Source organism: Carassius auratus, chromosome 9 (assembly GCF_003368295.1).
Source record: "Carassius auratus strain Wakin chromosome 9, ASM336829v1, whole genome shotgun sequence".
In the NCBI taxonomy this organism is placed as follows: Eukaryota; Metazoa; Chordata; class Actinopteri; order Cypriniformes; family Cyprinidae; genus Carassius; species Carassius auratus.
In genome coordinates, this window is record NC_039251.1 from 24227359 (window position 1) to 24243123 (window position 15765).

Sequence of the window (15765 nt, forward strand, 5' to 3'; positions counted from 1 at the left end):
ACCTTAAGAATCGTATTCAGCTTCTTGAGTGAAAAACTGCAAGAAATCAACAACCTAGCCTAGCCTGATGTCTTCGCTACTCTTTGCAGATAAGTGTGGGTGAGTTGCTTCAGAAAGTAAAAAATGATTTACACAGGTCTACAGTAACACGCCACTATCAAAAACGGTCAAAGGTTAGAACAGCTTGCAGTTCAGCGACTGTATGAAAGCAAACCAGCCATCCCAAGTACACACACTAGGACCTAGCATAGTGACTTTCTACTGTCTACCGTCTTGATTTGACATAGGCCTTGCTGTTTCAGCAGTAACACGCAAGGACTGCAACAGGCAACAGATCCACTGCAGATCTGAGGCGACATAATACCTGCATTTGTGATTTTTGTGTAATTATGATTTACCAAACAATTACTCTGTGAATCACATCAAGAAAAAAAAGAGCTCTTTTATTTTTATTATTTTTTTCTCAATTTTTATTTTATTTTATATCAACCTGTTTTTGTTTTGTGTAAGGCCTTAATAAAAAAAAACCTCTTAATTAAAAAATTTGGTCTGACTGTAATTCCTGAATTTGGATGCATTTTTATAAAATGTAAAGAGAAAGCTGGCTTACGCCTCAGACAGCGCAGTTGCTCCTGAAGAATGTTTCAAATTAAGCCATTCTTGCTTGATATTCATAGTCTTTTTAACCTTTTTAAAAAAGTCTTTTTCAAGTCTTTTGTCACTGATCTGGACATCAGCACACAGTATCCACATTCAGAACCCCTTTCGGGCAGGTAAGTACCCCTCAAACTAAATTCCCATACAGTTTTGAAAGCTTTAAGATCCATTCTTCTTTGTCAGATGGACCTTTAGACTTCATACTAGATCTTTATCTTGATCTGTTTTATTATTATTAAAAATAAAACGGTAGCACTTTATTTTACAGTCCTGTTCCTCATGTACATACTATGTACTTATTATAGTAATTACAATAATTATGTAATAACTAGGTACTAACCCTGAACCTACCCCTAAACCTAACCCTACCCCATGTAGTTACCTTGTATTACCAGAACTTTCTTAGATAAACACATTATAAGTACACTATAAGTACATGTTAGTACACGTACTGTAAAATAAAGTGCAACCAATAAAACATTCAAAACTTTCAGTTTACAAGGCATACAAAATGCGGGGAGGGAAAAAAGGGAACTTAAAAGATTGGACTGAGGTACCCTGACGCCTGAGGTAGATCACAATACTGACATGCGCACCAATCACATTCTGATCAAAGTGTTGCGGTGATTCATTACTGTTCTTACTGTTAGTATACTACCAATATTCATAGTCTACTTCCAAGAAAACAAACACTTCCCTTCAGGATAACATGGCAGTGTTCCACCAAAAAAAGACTTGTTTTTTTTCTGTTTGTTTCTTATTAATAGCTCTCATCACAAAATAGGAAAAAAAAAATAGATTCATAAATATTTCTCTCTCATTATATATATATCTATATACACACACGCATACACACAAATGGAAGCTGTGCGTATTGGCATAAGCCTTGCGTCTGGAAGATGAGGCTTAGCTCTCATTGGGCGAGGGAGCTGTCTGTGATGACATAGACCGGTGACGTTTAAGGCCACGAGCTTCCATGGTCAAAAATAAGAAAAAAAGAATAAAGGGATACCCATGTCTGCTCGTCCTGTTGAAACAGTCAATCAGTTTCCCAGAACAGCCCGAGTATTGGTTAAAAAAACAAAACAATAACAATCTTGCCGACGGACCAGCTTACTGAACATGACAGGGTGGTGCTCTTTCTAAAAGGCTGCTTATTGTACATTCACAGCTGTCATGCCGTTTAGAAAGCTCCCTGACTAAGAGATTTAAAGCCAAGCGCGGCCATGTGTGTACCACAGGTCATAAGATGCCTCCTCGTCCCACATCAACCTGACCGTTCAATCACATTTTGAGTCGCCCATCTTTTCGTCTCCTTTCAGCATAGATTAAGGCAGATTCTTGGTGCACATTGGATTTCACTCTGCCCGAGCCAGTAAAGGTGCGCTGTCTTTCAGACGCTGGTGCTTGCTTTATATTCTTTTCATACCCCCAAAAGCAAATAAGGGGTGTTGACTCCTAAGCCACATCTACCACATACCTACTCCGTCTCGTAATAACTGCCGCCACAAGAATGCGGTGGCAATGAAATGACTAAATGCAGAAAAACTAAAAAGGGAGTGTAAGAGCTGGACAGAAATAAGAACAAAACTACCAATGATAAAAGCTTAAAAAATGAAAGATAGGCATCCGTTGGCACGCAGAGGCTAAGTAACAAGGATCCGTTGAGCTGGATGGTGTTTCCCCGAAAATGCAAACAGGCTAAGATATTAATATACGTTCTGTCATTTACATTTCCCAACTTTCTTTTTCCATCATCAAGAAATCTGAAAAACAATGTTATATGCGTAGGCGATCGCATATGTGCACTACACGCCCGATGGCTTGTGCAAAACGAGAAGAATCGTGCTTCTGCTTTAGATATAACAGTAAATTTGTTCTAGTGTACTGGTTAGAATATGGCTGAGAATCTTTGAAATCGCAATCTGAGCATCAAAAAATAACAAAAAAGAATAATAATAAATCGGTTGCCAACTGCTAGTGCACACCCACACTTTACCTACCCGAGAAAACAGCAACACAACTCAGTTTAAATGTATCAGTGTACACATGTTAATGGAGCTTCATATCTGTGTTAACCCTAGATTAAGCCTAAATTTTGAAGTTTATAAAGAAATTGTTTTACGTGGGGTGACTGTGATGTTTCCCGTCCTGATAACAGACGCCCCATACCTATTCTTCTCAAGCTCAGGGTGTGTTTGAATGATAAAAGGAACACTTGTCTTCTTGCGCTTTCTTCCCCCCTCCCTCCCTCCCAAAGCTGGCAGTGCACTCAGAGCCTTCTGCCCGTGGCTCCTTCATCTCCCCCAGAAAGAAGTTCTTTGGTTTTGATCCCACGGCTGCTGGTCTGCCCGGCCGGTCCCCTTCGTCCAGTCTGGTCTGGTCTGATTCCAGTTGGGAGGGCTACATTCATTGGCAGGTACACTCTGGGGCTGCACTGATGGTCACTTGGAGCGTTGTGTCACGGGGGCGCCTTGCTGGTGCTTCTGCTCCTGTTGTTTCACCTGCTGGATGATCTCCCTGATTTTCCTCTGTGCAGTCTGTGGCAGCAGAGGAGGTTAAGTTTATAGTGGTAAAAGTTTGATTTCAGGTTCTATTTGATAAGAGAGAGGTGGCTGAGTGAATTCGGCAACATACAGTACGATAAGCATAAGCAAACATTTCATGTTTTGTCACTGCTGCATGCAACTGAAAATCCCACCTCGCTTCCTGTCAGTTCTGATCTTTCCTGCCATAATTAAGGCAAAAATCCCAAACATAAATCTTAAAAAATAATAATAATAATAATAAATTAATTAATTTACTGTCACTTTAAAAAAAAATTTAATGCTGAATAAAAGTATGAATTGGTTACGTTCACTTTAACGACCCCCAAACCTAGTGGGTCAAACCTAGTTGACGAATTTACTAAAATGTGACACTGGCATTAAACATCATATACATAGCTGTCAATATTTAAATGAAATGTACAAAGCAAAAAACAAACAAAAACAGCCAATCAGAATGTATTTGATGTTTAAAAAGTTATCTTATACTAATGAGATCTGACTTTAAACTGGGCTGTTCAGCTCAAGGCAACAGAATTAAAGAACAAACAGCTGACTACATATCTCCTAAATGAATGCTGTTGACAGTCGTGGCTGGTTAGGACAAAACATCATAATAACATAGAAGAAAAGGGCACTTGTTTGCTGCTGCTTACACAAACCTGGTATCATGGCAATGTATCATGGTTTAAGAATTAGGATTGATCTCTATAGTAGTTACTGAACTGAAAATTGCAGCCCTTTTAAACAATATATCAAGTTTAGAGTGAAAACTAACAATTGAAGTGATGTGTGAAGCATAACTCACCTGGCTGGCAAAAAAATGCCCACTAATTTTGACAAAGACCTCGTCGTTCTCGTCTGGGGTTTGGTCCCGTGGCACTATGACCTCTGCACTGGTTAGGTTCTGCAGCTCGTTAACCTGAAAGAGATTCAGAGAAACAAGTTCATGACACCACACCACATATAACAATGCACCTAACAATAATGTCCAGGTGCTCATTGGTACATCACGTCAAGACCAAGCAGCTGTGATTCCCTTGGGTAACAACTGCAACCCCTGTCTACCCTACAAATGACACCCCTGTGGTCTGAGTCACCATGAATAGAGCCAAATATTTTCTTCCTGACTGGAACCGGCCTCATTGATTTGGATCAGCCTGTCCTCTTCATGTTATATAACATAATATCCAAACTTTAGTAAAAAGCTTTCGATGGCATTTCAGTGCTTTTAGCGAATTTGCTGACCAAATTAAACAGAACATTTAGAAAAATTAGTTGAGTACATATAAAAGGATTAGGAAAGACAATAACAACATTTCCATCATTTGCTCTGGTGGCATGTACCGTATTAGCTTTCTCAGGAACCCTTCGCACCACATTAACTTTGACTAATCAGTTCCCATTCTTTAACAATGACTGTTTCATTGTTCTTTGGAAAGCTATTATGGATTCTGAGAATAACTGTTAACTTTTGCAAACACATTTTTGACTTAACCATTTATAATGGTGCATAATGAAAGGATTATTGACTCTGCTATAAGAAAATTGGATTCGATGCTCTACACAACATTTTGTTGTTTGAAAAGGTGTAAACAGGTGGTTTATTGTGAATCAGAATCCTATAGTATGTCTGGCATTTGAAACAATCACCTTTAAATAGAAAGTCTTACATTACCCAACTCAATGTAAATATGTTTTTCAGATTCCGAAATAAGTACATAAACAAACAATCCCCATAGAACACTTTATTTCCCCCCATTTTGTAATTTTTTATTCATTGTTTATTAATAAAAGCCACACTGAGGCCTAAACCCATATCCGCTATTATGAAGAACATCACTGAATGTTCTGATAGTGCTTACAACTACTGTTTTACCATATTCTCACCGTTTTGCCACCTTTCCCGATGACCCTCCCAGCTGCTGAAGAGGGCACTTTTATATGTGTCTCCAGCTTCACTTCTTCTTTCGCAGAAAAGAAATTCTCTTCTTTCAGTTTCCCAAATATCCTGCCCTGGGCCTGAAATGCAAAAGCAAAGACAATGTCCATTGTACAGGGGCATTATAGGATTACAAGAGAGCTAAAGGATATAAGTGATACGTATTTGATTCCTTTACCTTAAACTGAGCTTCTGGTGGGCCAGTGATGATGACCATCCTCTGCGTGACATCAGGACTCTCTGCAGGTGCGATCTGAACATAAAAAATAACACAATTATCTACACAAATATATGAATCAACATTATTTTCTGACATAATCAACAACATGCCACAAATCCTTTTATTTCTAGAGCTTCATCTGAAGTGTGAACCAATCAGGTTCAGAGATTATTAGGAGTTACTTTAATTGCTTGAAACAGACACCTAAAAATACACATGAACAAACACATGCTGAATTATGGGTGGTGAACTATCTCACCCCTACTGTTTACCCAGCAACCCACAAGACTGGTTGAATCAACAGGGAGGTTACGGATGATTGGCTCACCCACACTGAGGCACTATGTCAAATCTGAGCATGATATGGTTAGATTCAAATCAAGGATCTCAGCAATAGGACACAGAAAATTAGATGGATTATTGTGCTTCACATTACAAAAACACCAAAGGAACTTTCAATTTACAGATTTGACATGACAGCAGAGGCGTTCCAGTAGGAAGGAACTCTTACCTTAATAGAGGCTCCTGCGAATCGTGCCAGTTGTTTAATATGTTGGCCCTTCTTGCCAATAATAGCACCGACAGCCTGAGTTGGAATAAAGAGGTAGACCACCTCCTGTTCAGGAGCCTGCTTTGAAGAGGGCAGAAGAAACATGCAAAATATTACATCCTCTTATTCAACAAGATGATCCATCTGAGCATGTCTTGTAGAGGCATCCTTCTTAAAAGTGGTTTGGAAAAACGTCACTCTGTCTGTTTACTTCATTTAGTTTCCCCAAACCACCCACAATCCCACTGAGATACTGCTCACTTCAGTGCAGCCTGGAGGTCATGCCCTGAAGGTTCACACAGGTTTGTACAGAGGCAAAAACAATCCATTCATCACTCAAATCAATGTTGAGGACACAAACCTCTTATCTGTTTCTAAAGGGCCTGACCTGCCTGACACCAAAGTGTAAACCATAGGAAACCGATGACTCATTGTTCAGACTCTCAGCATGAACCGCAGTGAAAAACTGAAGATGCCACAGAGCTAGTTAAAAGCATTTCAAGTCAACACCATTAGCTTGTGGTGCTCAGAGACAGAGGTCGTTATTTTGTGAATAACTACTAAGTTATTAAAATGACATAAGATGTTGCTGTTGCACTGGGTTACAGTAAAGCTGATAACTATGTCCGATTGGCTCATTAACATATGTTGTCACTCATAGAAAGGGGGGTTTGGAATAAATACTGTGTAAAATATGTGGGGAGTTTTTTTTGGACATCATATTTAATTATAATTAAATTGTGTTGCACATACAATATAATATATATTAGCATTATATCAGCCATCCCACTCTAGATATCAATATACTGTTAATATGATATGACATAAAATTGGTTGGCTGGAACACTGTAAACAGCGATCCTCATCCAGAACCAGAACCATCCATTTTATTGGACAGTTTTAGTACTCACTGTGTGCTGGTGAGAGATGGCACTAGCAGGTGGGACACCGTACATCCCACCCAGCTGTGATGAGGGACCCTAAAACAAAAGAGACGGATCAATATGCAAATGTTTTACATCAAACGTTTCACCAGCTCTTGTTTATTACACATAAATAATGAAAAGAAATTAGATGTTCCTTAAAGGGATCGTTCACCAAATGAAAATTATCGCGTTAGTTCAGTCAGGCCACGTTAGTCACACTTGCATCAGCTGACAGTCAGCTGTTCCTGGCATGTACCAATCCAGTCTTGACACCTATCACCTGTGGTCTATTTAAATTCCCATTCTTCAGTGTCTCTTCCAACGCATCGCTGCTTGCAATTAACTCCCTCCTCAAACCCCAACTCAACCAACTGAACCTGTAATCCAATCTAACTTTGTTCTTTCTTTACAGTCTCTTCATTGGAAGCAGTCTCAATCACATTTTATTTACAACTCACGTAATCGTGAATTGTAATTATGTATGCTTATAATGGTTTTGTTCTGTACCCCAGAGGGTTTGTCTTGCTGCTCTCCCTGCTCTGTCCAAGCATGGCTGCATGGACAGGCGTGTGGAGTGTTGTCCAGAACATAACCATACCGCCAACACTAACTGTATGCAATTATAATTGTCATAAATATACTTGACGGAAATGGTCCTGATTAAACTGTCATTTATTACTCACCCTCATGTCATTCCAAACCCGCAAGACCTTCGTTCATCTTCAGTACACAAATTCAGATATTTTTGATTAAATCTGTGAATGCGCAGCAGATACTGACATGGAAGAGAAGTAACTGTTGAATAAGGTCATTATTTTAGTTTCCTTTGTGCACAGAAACTATTCTTGTAGCTTCATAAAATTACGGTTGAACCACTGATGTCACATGGACTATTTTAATGCTGTTCTTACTACCTTTCTGGGCCTTGAACGTGGTGGTTGCATTGCTGTCTATGCAGGGTCAGAAAGCTCTCAGATTTCATCAAAAATATCTTCACTTGTGTTTTAAACTTGTAGGAGGGTCTTACGAGTTTGGAACCACATGAATAATTAATGACAGAATTTTTATTTTTGGGTGAACTATCCCTTTAAGTTAACCCGTCGGTCCATAGGTTCACTTTTATGCTTTCTAATTTATTTAGCTTAACTTTCCTGCTGATTAGACCATAATGAATTGTAATGCAGCTCCAGGTTTGTGTAGGTTAAGTGCTGATCTGTTGTTTCAATCAACAAAGAAAATTAACAAACTAATTAATTGAATTAAAAAACGAATTTAATACAAAATAAACTTTAAAATTTGGAAAAAAGAACCACCAGCTCTAATTTAAACAGAGAAAGCAGACTGAATGACAGAGACAGTAGAATCACTAAACACAATATATAAAAGGAACAGCTAAAAGCGACATTAACTATTCTGGACTTAAAGGGTTAGTTCGCCCAATTTGCATTTTTATGTCATTAATAACTTACCCTCATGTTGTTCCAAACCAGTAAGACCTCAGTTTATTTTTGGAACACATTTTAAGATATTTTAGATTTAGTCCGAGAGCTCTCAGTCCCTCCATTGAAGCTGTGTGTACAGTATACTGTCAAAGTCCAGAAAGGTAAGAAAAGCATTATCAAAGTGGTCCATGTGACATCAGAGGGTCAGTTAGAATTTTTTGAAGCATCTAAAATACATTTAGGTCCAAAAATAGCAAAAACAAAGACTTTGTTCAGCATTGTCTTCTCTTCCGTGTTTGTTGTAAGACAGTTCAAAACAAAGCAGTTTTTGAACGAGTCATTATCTGGCTCGGCTCGGTGTTCATCTTCAGTTCTCTCTTCACAGCAGTTCAGTCAGTGTACTGTTTGAGGACATGCATTACTCCCGGATATTGGTTTGTTTTAACTCAGAGGGAGTGTCAGCTACATTAAAAAAGTTAACAGCTTAACGATTCAATTTGATTTGGTGAACTGGTTCAAAAAGATCCGGTTACATCGAATGATTCGTTCGTGAACCGGATATGACAAACTGCTTTGTTTTGAACTGTCTTACAACAGACACGGAAGAGAAGACAATGCTGAATAAATCAGTGAATGCACAGCAGATACTGACATGGAAGAGAAGTAACTGTTGAATAAGGTAATTCTTTTAGTCTCGAATGATCAGTGTTGGGAACGTTACTTTAAAAAGGTAATTAGTTATAGTTACTCACTACTTGTTCCAAAAAGTAACTGAGTTAGTAACTGAATTACTCTATAATAAAAGTAACTCGTTACCAGGGAAAGTAACTATTTGCGTTACTGTAAAAAAAAAAAAAAAAAAGTTGCTACATGTCAGAGAATTTGTACTTTTCTTTTTTTTTTTTTTTGCAGTTTTCACAAGTCAGTTGAAATGAGTAGAACAGACAGGTACATAACTTTCTATATTTATTGCACGTCATGTTTGGCGCCGCTGGCGCAGCTGCGTGTGCCGGCATGTGTGTAAAAACACTGGCTCTGATTGGCTACCATGAAACACATGACTCTGCCTTAGCCAATCACAACCGCTAATCTCGTCATTAACCCACCTGATCACTCGCTGTGTGAGCCAGGGGTCCGTTCGGATTGCATAGTTTATTAAATCAATGCATAGTAACGCACCGCATTTAACGTTCAGTAACGTTAACGGCGTTTTAACGACGGGAAAAGTAATTAGTTAGATTACCACGTTACTGAAAAAATAACGTCGTTACCTAACGCCGTTCTTTTAAACGCTGTTATTCCAAACACTGTGAATGATTAGTTTGCGAACCGGATATGACAAACTGCTTTGTTTTGAACTGTCTTACAACAGACACGGAAGAGAATCCAATGCTGAATAAAGTCGTAGTTTTTGCTATTTTTGGACCTAAATGTATTTTCGATGCTTCAGAAAATTCTAACTGACCCTCTGATGTCACATGGACCACTTTGATGATGTTTTTCGTACCTTTCTGGACATGGACAGTATACTGTACACACAGCTTCAATGGAGGGACTGAGAGCTCTCGGACTAAATCTAAAATATCTTAAACTGTGTTCCGAAGATAAACGGAGGTTTTACGGGTTTTACGAGTGTTGTGTAACTGTGTATCTTTTTTAATATATATATTCCTTTTCATATAGTGGCAAAATATTTTTGTAAATCTCAACTTAAACATAAATGTAATCAAATTAAATATAAAACTAAAGCTATTTGCCACTGCCAGAGCATTAATATTTTTATATTAAACATTTTTATATAGTTTGTTACTGAAAAACAGGTTATGCTCAGAGTCCAGAGCCTCGATTATAACATTATAACGTGCACCTTTTGTGTAGAGACCTACACTCCCACGGGATCCAATGCAACAGAGTGCAGCGTGGGACAACACTTGATGGGCGTGTGTGCGTAGACTCGTGTATGTACGGGTTACAGGAGAATAAAATGATTTGTCGGACTTCAGCAAAATAGAAATATCATGAACATAAAATATCTAAAAACATATCAATCGTCATCTATTGCACAAAAGCAATAAAAACAACTTATATCAGATAAAAATGATTAATGTGCAAGCATAAGCAGTTTCAATTTATAACACGTGTTTGCAGCATTGAGCAATGTAGACAATCCAGGAATATCAGTCGATTTCAGGAACGCAATGGCGGCCAATCAAAGGTGTTTAAGTTAGAATCCAATCACCGCTAAAATGTTGAAAATTGCGTGCTTACGAATCCTCTCATTATAACATACATAAAGTGTAGACATTAAGAAAGCTTCACTGTGCATATTCTTATTGCATTATTACAGAGCTTGATGAGATTGTGATGAACTGAGATGTTAGTTTTTTAGTGATAATATGGGAGCGCTGCTCTCATTCTGCCATGCCAAATTGTGCACGCAGCAGCCCATGCTTGCTATTCTGTTGAAAATAACATTGAACAGTGGTTTGTGAATGTTGATGCTTATCCTAAATCATTTTAGCAGGAGTGTTCATGTGAGTGCTGCTCTCAGTGGTTGAGACATGTGATGATGCCCATCCTAAGCCAGTACTGATCAACATCCCACCACTTCTGTGAACCTTGGCAGAGAAAACTGGTTACCGTGGTAACAAAGACACACCTCAAGATAAAATTGTTTTACCGCTCAAAGGAATGTAGAGTTTTTACTCTAAATTCACCTTGAAACAGACAAATGTACCCTTGTACTGTAAAGTCCATCCTAATTCTATATCCCTCTAGATAAATCCCCATCTCATTATTTTTCCTCTTATAGAGTTTTGCTTGTATTGAAACAAACTCTTTCAAATGAACCTTTTAGAACTACATACTATTGTTAACAGAGGTCACAGTTATGCCATGTTTGTCTATCGTCTGCATTTTCAATGGTCTAAATGTTCATTTATATTATATGTTGATACCTATGAAAGGTATAAGTGTTACCAGAATCTTTAATCATTTCTTCATCCACATCCAATCAAAGACCATATGCAAAACATAAGCCTGAGGTCAAAGGGTCATAAATTTTCCCTCCAAAGCTGCCATTCCTCATTGGCTCACTCAAGTCCTGAGGGTGTGACATTGTCACCCTTTATAGATCACTGATCACCAGATCAGAGAAGTTGTTTGAGATGCAGAGCTAAGAGTCCTCAAGAACCAAACCTAACCTTGTGCCAGGCTTTCAGCCTAGTCTTTCCACTTCAAGATCCTGTCTCAAACTGGTCCTTTTTCATCAACCAACTTCAGCAAGGATCAACTTAAGCCTTCAGATTGCATTAGGACTCCCTTTCAGCAGTGCAAGTGTCAAACTTAGTCTTACTAATTCATACAGTAAGTATCATTTGCACCGTTTTACAAAGGTGTGTTTGAACTAAGAAACTTTGAACTATGTTTCAGGCTGTAGATCTGCTAAATATCAAATTGTATCCTAGCTTCATGTCTTTATTTCTCTTCTCTTTACTGCTTAAGCTTTAACCCTTCTTCCTATGCCAACTGTATGCATGTGTGTGTGTGTGTGTGTGTGTAGTTAATAAAGTCTTACTTGTATCTCACTTGAAGTTCATTGTTTGCTCATAACTGGAGTCCCTAATCGTGCAGTAGTATTGTACAGTAAGAAAGTTGTTTTCCTCAAACAGGAAAGTAACGTTCTTAGAATCGACTGACAGTGGACACTGAGATGTCAATTAAATACTTACAACAGATCTAAATATTTATAATTAATCATAACTAGTTATGATTGATTATTCATATTTTCCCTTTGAGCTAATTCGATACATCGGTAATTAATTAATGCGTTAGCCCTAATATATATATAAATTGCATTAAAAAAAATCATAATAATTACTGGAACCTATTAGGTACTTTTGTGTACCCAAAGAAGTGCAACAACAAAAACCTGCTGTAACAATTTACAATAAATGACTAATCAAGTTTTACAGTACTTCTGAGGATGCCAAAAAGCAGCGAATATTCCTTCAGTAATGAGTGCTCTCTCACACACCCACGCACTCATTCTACATTCATTAGTTCATCCGTGAGACATAAGATGTTCTGTCTGACTCATCATTAAATATGAAGGGGAATCCTGCAGCACACTAACCGACCGGAAGGATTATACAACTCAAACATGAGTAGGTGCATGCTAAGGTGAGCGCTCAATAAAGGGACGGTGTACAGTATGTACAATGTGACTAAATATCAGGATATAGAGCTCCATTTGATTTGAGAATTCAGATAACATTTCCATTTAATTTCTGAAATGGAACTAGCAAACAGAAAAGAATGTAGTACTTCAAATTTGATTTCAATGATTTAAATAAATTATAAAATAAATTCCTCTTCTAGTTTTTAAACATATATGTAATTTTTTGTATAAATTATCCAATAAAAATATCATCAAACTCAACATATGGGTTATTTCCACAAATTCACATAATTAATAATAAATGTTTAAAATGCAACCTACAGGGATTTGTTGTGTTGTGTGTCTATACTACACTTGATTTCTTCTTTTTTCAATATACCCAAAACTCTTCAAAATGAAGCCAAACATTCAGCTATTATTTGTTTAAATATTAAAGATGTTATTATATACAACAAATGGGGTATTTCTAGAAATGTATAGTATTATTAATAAATGTTTAAAATGCAATGTACAGAAGTTGAATTTACAATTATTATAACATTTAGGTATAAGGTAAACTAATAACTTTTATCTTAATCTATAACTCACAATAATATATATATATATATATATATATATATATATATATATATATATATATATATATATATATATATATATATAATACTAATTACTTGAGACAGTAATGTTTTATACATATTATACAAAATAATATACATATACATTCTTATAAATATATATTAATAATTATTTGTAAAAACAAATTGATTTTGAATTACAACTGGTAAAATCTTGTTTCTATAATTTAGATTGAATTTCCACAACATGAAGCAAATTGTTAAAATCTGAATTTTGACCTGCATGTAACACATTCCTGAGGCTGCTGTAGTTCTATACTGTGGTTTGTACTCACAAGAAAAGGGTTGTAGCCAGTTGGGGGTACAGGTGGGACGCCTCTGGGCCCAGCAGCTGTTGGCAATACTGACAAACCGGTTGAAAAGATGCCCAGTGCGCTCAGGCTTAACCCAGGGATAAGGTTGGTTTGTTGCTGCAAGACATCATGGATTATGAATGATTACTCAGCTATCATGTTCTTTGTGATACTTACTCTCATTTGAGTAAAAAAAAATTTTTTTTTTTAAAGTTAAATACAGATTTCTCAGTTTCACTGTATTTCTGAGCTGTATGAATCATGTGTTTATTTGTCAAAACATCTTGTAATATTGCTACCGTCACGCTAGATGGCTCCATCGCCCCGATGCATCATGGCAAAAGCTTTTAGATAAGAGGTTTTTATGCAGTTTAGTCTTGACAGGGAACTTTATATGTCAAATTTTTCATGTTCTGTCTGATTCATCTGCTGCGCCTCCTTCATACAAAAGGGAATGAAGGTTAAAGGGATCAACTAACAGACAGTTACACACGAAACTGTCGCAAAAAACACTTGATCCGAGCATGAATAATTCACCATATGCCTGACTTGAGGACTGACTAATGCGTGAGTATAAATGAAACCGCATAAATTTGATCTGTGTAGTTGATAGAGGCCTCTTCCGCAAAATAAATGACTCACTGAAGAAGAAGAGCGGCACTGGATTTGCCGGTGTAAATGAGAATGATGATGCTAATGTTGCAGTATTTGCTCTCAGTCTACGGCTTCACCTCCCTCAGACACTGGCAGTGACGTCATGCATGTTAACGGGGAATGGTGTACATGTGCGTGCATGTCTGTGTGAAAGGCTGTTGACAGGATGACAGCGCATTCTCCGTATGCACAGCAGGGGACGGACTGACTCAAGGCTGTTTCCTATAAACACAGTCAATAACTGAACATGAGTAAACAGACGAGGCATTTAACTGCCTAGGCTTCTATTAGACGCTGACTAAAGGGTGATCACACTTGACGCACAATAAGCAGCTTTTTATACAGAGCATATCAGCATCTAAAGTTGAAGGAGTTGAATCTGACATACTGATTACGGCATTAAAACAGTGGCTTAAAGATGGAAATCCCATTTCCTGTGTTCCACAAACACTTACGTTAATAGCAGCAAAGTCATTCTCATAGGCTTCTCTCAGCTTTCTCATGATCTCCACTTCAGCCCTACAACAGGCCTCGATGCTCCCCTTCACTATAATGGTTCTCTCTGGGTTATAAATAGTTAAGTCCTGTAAACTGTGGAAAGAATCAAGAAAGACAAAAAAAAAAAAAAAAAAGTAGGTGAGAGTAAAATCATTGGTACATGTTTAAGATGCATACTACTTTTGTTCTGCAGCGTTCCAGTTGAGGGTATTTTTAATTAAGCAAGGCAAGGCAAGGTTTTATTAATTATTATATTGTTGATATTAATAAAAATAATAGTTTTTTCTTAATTTGTGACATTTGTTATTATTATTATTATTGTGTGCATGATGTGATCATATTGGTAGATGCTATTATTCTAATATTAAAATGTGTTTCAATTATAACATCAGTCTGGATGGGTCGATTATCTTTTGCTTTTATTATTATGATTATGATTATTATTATATTGTGTGTGTATAATGTGATCATAATGGTATTGACTAATAGAAATTATTTAAATTATTGCATCAGTCTGATTGGGTAAATATCTTCTGTGTTATTATCATTATTATTATTATATCGTGCATATGATGTGATCACATTGGTTTTGACTGATATTGGGATTTTTTTTGTAATAATTACAGCACTCTAAATGGGTCGATATTTATTATTATTATTAAAAAAAGAAATGGGGGGGGTAATTAATTATTACTATAATTATTAATTGGCAACTGCAAGATGGAAAGCAACAACATGTGTCCCAACTGTTTGTTTATTTTTAATTGATCATTTACAATAATTTATTTTGTGCTTTAATGTGGTTCATGCTGAATGCACAAAGCGAGCACAACACCCACGTTCCCAAAATTTTGGGACCCCGTACCATTATGGCATGATTTCTCTGAAGCACAGGATAACAGAGATCTGACCCACGTCACAGAAAGACATAACACTAATTGTTTGCACTGCATCGCTCTAACTGTATGTCGTTCTTGAACTGAATACCAAGACAAAGTGTAGTGCATCCCTGCAGTGATGAATACAGTCATCCTGAATCAACCTGGAAGTAAGTGGGACTCCAGGTGAAGAGCAAGTTATTCGAATCGGTATTGATGAGCATTGGTGAATGAGGCTGCTTTTAGAGGGACAGCGATGCAATGACGTCAGGAGTCCTGGTTAGGGCTTAATTGGGTGACTCACTTCCTAAGCTATCTGTGTTCCCAGCACACACTTATTT

At 37.2% G+C, this 15765-nt stretch overlaps 1 protein-coding gene across 3 annotated transcripts in view; it reads right to left on the bottom strand.

Moving 5' to 3' along the window:
* Positions 1 to 1735: 1735 nt before the first annotated feature.
* Positions 1736 to 15765, bottom strand: part of igf2bp2a (insulin-like growth factor 2 mRNA binding protein 2a) — a 56042-nt gene continuing 42012 nt past the window's right edge. For 2 of the 3 annotated variants that reach the window (XM_026272177.1, XM_026272179.1), the window contains exons 9-16: positions 14504 to 14639; positions 13377 to 13511; positions 6827 to 6895; positions 5877 to 5996; positions 5324 to 5398; positions 5094 to 5225; positions 4012 to 4125; positions 1736 to 3197 (exon numbers count right to left, since the gene is read on the bottom strand). In XM_026272177.1, the coding sequence (XP_026127962.1) occupies positions 3102 to 3197; positions 4012 to 4125; positions 5094 to 5225; positions 5324 to 5398; positions 5877 to 5996; positions 6827 to 6895; positions 13377 to 13511; positions 14504 to 14639 (877 nt within the window). In that variant the 3' untranslated portion in view covers positions 1736 to 3101. The remainder of the gene's footprint in view (positions 3198 to 4011; positions 4126 to 5093; positions 5226 to 5323; positions 5399 to 5876; positions 5997 to 6826; positions 6896 to 13376; positions 13512 to 14503; positions 14640 to 15765) is intronic. The other variant, XM_026272178.1, reaches the window with a different exon arrangement.